The sequence below is a fragment of the Anomaloglossus baeobatrachus genome, chromosome 9 (genome assembly GCF_048569485.1).
Source record: "Anomaloglossus baeobatrachus isolate aAnoBae1 chromosome 9, aAnoBae1.hap1, whole genome shotgun sequence".
Taxonomy (NCBI): Eukaryota; Metazoa; Chordata; class Amphibia; order Anura; family Aromobatidae; genus Anomaloglossus; species Anomaloglossus baeobatrachus.
This window is the reverse complement of record NC_134361.1, coordinates 21,780,877-21,786,876: the sequence shown is the minus strand read 5'-3', so window position 1 is coordinate 21,786,876 and position 6,000 is coordinate 21,780,877. Positions and strand designations below refer to the sequence as shown.

Sequence of the window (6,000 nt, the reverse complement as noted above, 5' to 3'; positions counted from 1 at the left end):
CTGTGTATTAACCGGTCACTAATGGCCCCCGCTGGATGTGGAGACCTTTATATTTCTGTGTTTTCTCACTTTTCCTTCTTTTTGGTTCCGCAGGCGTTTATGTGATTTCTGATACCTTAACAGTAAAACAAGAACCGAGGCCCGAGATTAACCCTTTACCACTCATCAAGTCACCGCCACAAGGTTTGTTGTACCTCCGTCATCTGGTCACTACTAATCTTCTGGCCTATGGCAAGTAATGAGGCCGCCGCAGTGAGCAGAGCCCCCCTGGCCCCATCTCTCTTATTCACACTCAAATATAGGACCCAGAGCTCCCGCGCCAACGCGTTTCCTGCCCGGTCAGGAGCTGAGGTAGAGCGACGCGGTGCCGGGACCGTAGTGAGCCGATAGTGACGCCTCCGCGGTGTCAGCGTCTGCCTTTTAACTCCTTCATGACCGGCCGATTTTTCGCTTTCCGTTTTTTTTTCCCCCATTCTTCCCAGAGACATAATTTATTTATTTTTCAGTCATTATGGTCTTGTGAGGGCTCATTTTTTGCGGAACGAGCTGTATTTTTAAATTAAATCATAAGTTTTACCATATAGTGTACAGTACTGGAAAACGGCAAAAAAATTCCAAATGCAAAAAAAGTGCGATAGCACTATTGTTTTTGAGAAATTTTATTCACTGTGTTCACTATATGGTAAAACTGATGTATCTGTGTGATGCCTCAGGACAGTGCGAGTTCATAGACACCAAACATGTATAGGTTTACTTTTATATAAGGGGTTAAAAAATCGGAATTTTGTCCGAAAAAAGTGGCGCATGTTTGACGTCATAATCCGTGACCCGTAGCGTTCTCATTTTCTTTATCGTTCCTATGGGAGACCCAGACATTGGGTGTATAGCTTCTGCCTCCGGAGGACACACAAAGTACTACACTTAAAAGTGTAGCTCCTCCCTCTGAGCTTATACACCCCCTGGAGGACCAGATCTAGCCAGTTCATTGCTTTGTGTTCAGGAGGCATACATCCACACATGCATTCTCATCTGATTTTTGATTTTTGGAAAGAGTTTGAAGAAAAGCGGGTCCTCTGGACCCCCGGCATGTCTCTTCTCACCCCACTGTGTCAGCGGTGCTGTTAAGGTTGATTCCAAGGCTGGAGCCTTACATGCCGTGCTCCTTCACCATCCCTCCGGGCTCTGGCTTGAAGTGGGAGCCAGCACGGTTCTCCATGCTTGGCAGGAGACCGGTCTCCATCCGCATCCCTTCAGGATCCTGCTGGACCGGAGCACTCATCCCCAGGGACTTGGAACCCTGCGTCTCAGCAAGCTAAGTACCTGAGACGTTTATATATTGGGGGTCCCTGTACTTTATTATTGTGGGAGAGTGTGCTGAGTGATTTTTCTGACATTTCCGGCGGGTTCTCTGGCTGTCGCCTGAGAACCGCGCCGATGGTGCCTGCGCGCCGGCCGCACCGCCCAAATTTAGGCCCCGGCTTCGCCGGAGGCCTACTTTCGGTTTCACTGCCCTCGCATGTCATTCATGCAGAGGGACAGCGCGGCTCCGCCCTGCGGCCGTTCTGCACAGGGGAGGGACACTCCTCACTGAGTTCATGTCTCCTCCCCTGTAGGTCTCTATGGCCCTCCAGATCCCGCTCTCAGAGTAGGTCCCGCCCTCTCTCTTCACTAAGGCGCCATTGTCTCAGCGTTCTTCCCTGCGATCAGCGCTGGCTGCAGCATCCCTGCTGAGGTGCTTGGGAGTCCGGGCTTTGGGATCTGGAGGGCACACAAACCGCTCCAGCGGTCTGGTAAGCCACAACCTCTGGTTGTGGACCTCTGTATATACTCTCTGGGGGTCATTCTGGCAGAGCCCCCACTCCAGCAGCATGTCTCACACGAGGAGCAAGGCTCCAAAGCTGTATTCAGTATGCACTGCATGTAAGCTCCTACTGCCTGAACCGAGCACCTATCCACATTGTGATGCCTGCTCTAACCTGACGATGCCTCAGCCTGGAGTCTCACTCCCAGTGGTCTCTCCGGCTGCTCCGGCCCCGGTGGCTGAACCCCCGGCTTGGGTAGAATCCTTCTCTAGGTCAATCTCCCAGTCTTTTGCCGACTCCATGGGACAGCTGTCCAGGACTTTGCTGAACATGCATCAGCCCCCTTCACAGGGTGCCTCTGCTGCTAGGGCTCTCTCAGCAGAGCTCACAGAGGATTTATCATCTGGTCCCAGACCCCGTCCTCCTAAAAGGAGACGCAGGGCTCCCTCTCCTTCCTCGTCCCGCGGCTCTGATTCAGGAGCTGACTCGCAGGATGAGGAGGATGCCTTTACAGGGGGCTCGGAGGCTAACTCCATGTGCCCCATTGATCTGTCCGAAGGTGACTCAGATGTTAGTGATTTGATTGCGTCCATTAATTCTGTACTGGATCTCAATCCGCCAGTATCAGAGGAGCAACCCTCTCTGGCAGAAAAGCACCAGTTTACCTTGCCTAAGAGGACAAAGAGTGTGTTCTTTAACCACTCCAGTTTTCAGGCCACTGTGACCAAGCCTAGGGCCTGTCCTGACAAACGCTTCCCAAAGCGTGGTTCTGATGACCGTTTTCCCTTTCCACCTGAGGTGGTCAAGGAGTGGGCTCATTCACCAAAGGTAGACCCCCCGGTGTCTAGACTCTCAGCCCGGACCGTTGTATCAGTGGCTGATGGCACCTCTCTTAAGGATTCCACTGACCGCCAGGTTGACCTTCTGGCCAAATCTGTATATGAGGCGGCAGGGGCCTCGTTCTCCCCAACTTTTGCACCAGTGTGGGCTCTCAAAGCCATCTCTGCTTTTCTAGAGGAGATGCATTCCCTCGCCAGGGAATCTATGCCCGAAATGGTTACCTTAACTTCCCAAGCTTCAGCTTTTTCATCCTATGCCATGTCTGCCATGCTGGAGGCTTCTCACCGCACTGCGGTGGCTTCGGCTAATTCCCTCGCTATCCGCAGGATCTTGTGGCTTCGAGAGTGGAAGAAGTACCTTGCTGGACTCCCTTTTGCTGGGTCCAGGCTGTTCGGTGAACAGCTGGATGAAATTATTAAGGAAGCTACTGGCGGGAAGAGTACTTCCATGCCACAAACTAAAACCAGGAAACCTGTCCAGGGTAGGAATCAGTCGAGGTTTCGTTCCTTTCGTTCCTCCAACTGGTCGTCCTCTAAGCCCTCGGCCTCGTCCACTAACTCAGCCAAGGACCAAAAATCCAACTGGCGCACAAAAGCGCGTCCACAGAAGACCGCAGGAGCTGCTGCCACTAAGGCAGCCTCCTCTTGACTATCTGTCCGCGCCAGCAACGTCCTTAGTCGGTGGCAGGCTCTCCCACTTTGGCGACGTGTGGTTTCAACACGTCTCCGATCAGTGGGTGCGGGATATCATCTCCCACGGCTACAGGATAGAATTCTCTTCCAGCCCGCCAGACAGATTTTTTCTGTCAACTCCCCCCTGCTCCAAGGCCGCCGCCTTCTCTCAGGCCGTGGCATCCTTGCAGGCCAACGGAGTAATTGTACCGGTTCCCGCCCGGGAACGGTTCAGAGGTTTCTACTCAAATCTCTTCCTAGTCCCCAAAAAGGACGGTTCCTTCCGGCCCATCCTGGATCTCAAGCTTCTCAACAAGCATGTTCAGGTGCGGCATTTTCGCATGGAGTCTCTGCGGTCAGTCATTGCCTCAATGACCCAAGGGGATTTCCTGGCATCCATCGACATCAGACATGCCTATCTCCATGTGCCAATTGCAGTTTCACACCAGCGTTGGCTACGTTTTGCAATCGGAGAGGAACACTTCCAATTCGTGGCTCTTCCCTTCGGGTTAGCCACGGCCCCTCGGGTATTCACCAAGGTCATGGCAGCAGTGGTTGCGGTTCTGCACCTCCAGGGGTTGGCAGTGATTCCTTACCTGGACGACCTTCTAGTCAAGGCTTCATCCAGCGCAGACTGTCAGCGGAGTTTCTTGCTCACTCTCGCCACTCTAGCCCAATTCGGGTGGCTGGTCAATCTGCCCAAATCCACTCTGACCCCGACCCAGAGTCTCACGTACCTAGGGATGCAGTTCGAGACTTTGCCGGCACTTGTGAAGTTGCCCTTAGTCAAACAGCAGTCCCTCCAACTGGCAGTGCGCTCTCTGCTGAGGCCCCTCCGTTATTCCATCAGGCACCTGATGCAGGTGCTGGGTCAGATGGTGGCGTCAATGGAGGCTGTTCCCTTTGCCCAGTTCCATCTGCGTCCACTGCAGCTGGACATTCTCCGCTGTTGGGACAAGCGGCCTTCCTCCTTGCACAGGTTAGTGGCTCTGTCGCCACAGACCAGGAGCTCTCTTCAGTGGTGGCTTCGGCCCCTCTCTCTGTCTCAGGGACGCTCCTTCCTGGCCCCGTCCTGGGTGATCCTCACCACGGATGCCAGTCTATCCGGCTGGGGAGCGGTATGTCTCCACCACCGAGCACAGGGCACTTGGACTCCGTCCGAGTCAGCCCTCTCGATCAATGTGCTGGAAACCAGAGCCGTGCTTCTGGCTCTCCTAGCTTTTCACCACCTATTGGCGGGCAAGCACATCCGAGTCCAGTCAGACAACGCGACAGCGGTTGCCTACATCAATCACCAAGGCGGGACACGCAGCCGCCTGGCAATGTTGGAGGTACAACGCATCCTTCAATGGACGGAGGACTCAAAGTCCACCATATCCGCAGTCCACATCCCAGGCATGGAAAACTGGGAGGCAGATTATCTCAGCCGTCAAACCGTGGACAGTGGCGAGTGGTCCCTGCATCCGGCAGTGTTTCAGTCAATCTGCCGCAAGTGGGGCACTCCGGACGTGGACCTAATGGCATCCCGTCACAACAACAAGGTTCCGGTTTACGTGGCTCGCTCCCACGATCCTCAGGCATTCGCCGCGGACGCTCTGGTTCAAGACTGGTCCCAGTTTCGTCTGTCCTACGTGTTTCCCCCTCTAGCTCTCTTGCCCAGAGTTCTGCGCAAGATCAGAATGGAGGGCCGTCGAGTCATTCTCATTGCTCCGGACTGGCCCAGGCGAGCTTGGTATCCAGACCTGCTCCATCTGTCCGTAGAGGTGCCGTGGCATCTTCCGGACCGTCCAGACCTTCTCTCACAAGGTCCGTTTTTCCGCCAGAATTCTGCGGCTCTCAGATTGACGGCGTGGCTCTTGAGTCCTGGATCTTGACGGCTTCCGGTATCCCCCCTGAAGTCATCTCCACTATGACTCGGGCCCGTAAGTCTTCCTCTGCCAAGATCTATCACAGGACTTGGAAAATTTTCCTGTCCTGGTGTCGCTCTTCCGGCCATCCTCCTTGGCCTTTTTCCTTGTCGACCCTTCTGTCCTTTCTACAGTCCGGTCTGCAGCTTGGACTGTCCCTCAACTCTCTCAAGGGACAAGTCTCGGCTCTGTCAGTACTGTTCCAGCGGCGTATCGCCCGGCTGGCTCAGGTCCGCACCTTCTTGCAGGGCGCGTCTCACATCATTCCGCCTTACCGGCGGCCCTTGGATCCCTGGGACCTCAATTTGGTTCTCACGGTTTTGCAGAAACCCCCCTTTGAGCCTCTTAGGGAGGTTTCTTTGTTTCGTCTTTCACAGAAGGTGGTCTTTCTAGTGGCCATAACTTCCCTCAGGAGAGTTTCTGATTTGGCTGCGCTCTCTTCGGAGTCACCTTTTTTGGTTTTTCATCAAGACAAGGTGGTTCTCCGTCCGACTCCGGACTTTCTTCCTAAGGTGGTTTCTCCTTTCCACCTTAACCAGGACATTACCCTACCTTCCTTTTGTCCGGCTCCTGTTCATCGCTTTGAAAAAGCGTTGCATACTCTGGATCTGGTGCGTGCTCTCCGGATTTATGTGTCTCGCATTGCTGCTCTTAGGCGGTGCACTTCTCTTTTTGTGCTAACCACAGGTCGGCGTAAGGGCCTCTCTGCTTCTAAGCCGACCTTAGCCCGTTGGATTAGGTCAACCATTTCGGATGCCTACCAATGTTGTCGGGTGCCTC

General features: G+C 54.0%; 1 protein-coding gene across 1 annotated transcript in view; it reads left to right on the top strand.

Moving 5' to 3' along the window:
- The window catches only part of LOC142250917 (uncharacterized), a 41,525-nt gene that overhangs the window by 13,247 nt on the left and 22,278 nt on the right, over positions 1-6,000 (top strand). The window contains exon 6 of the mRNA XM_075323247.1: positions 94-183. Within this exon, the coding sequence (XP_075179362.1) occupies positions 94-183 (90 nt within the window). The remainder of the gene's footprint in view (positions 1-93; positions 184-6,000) is intronic.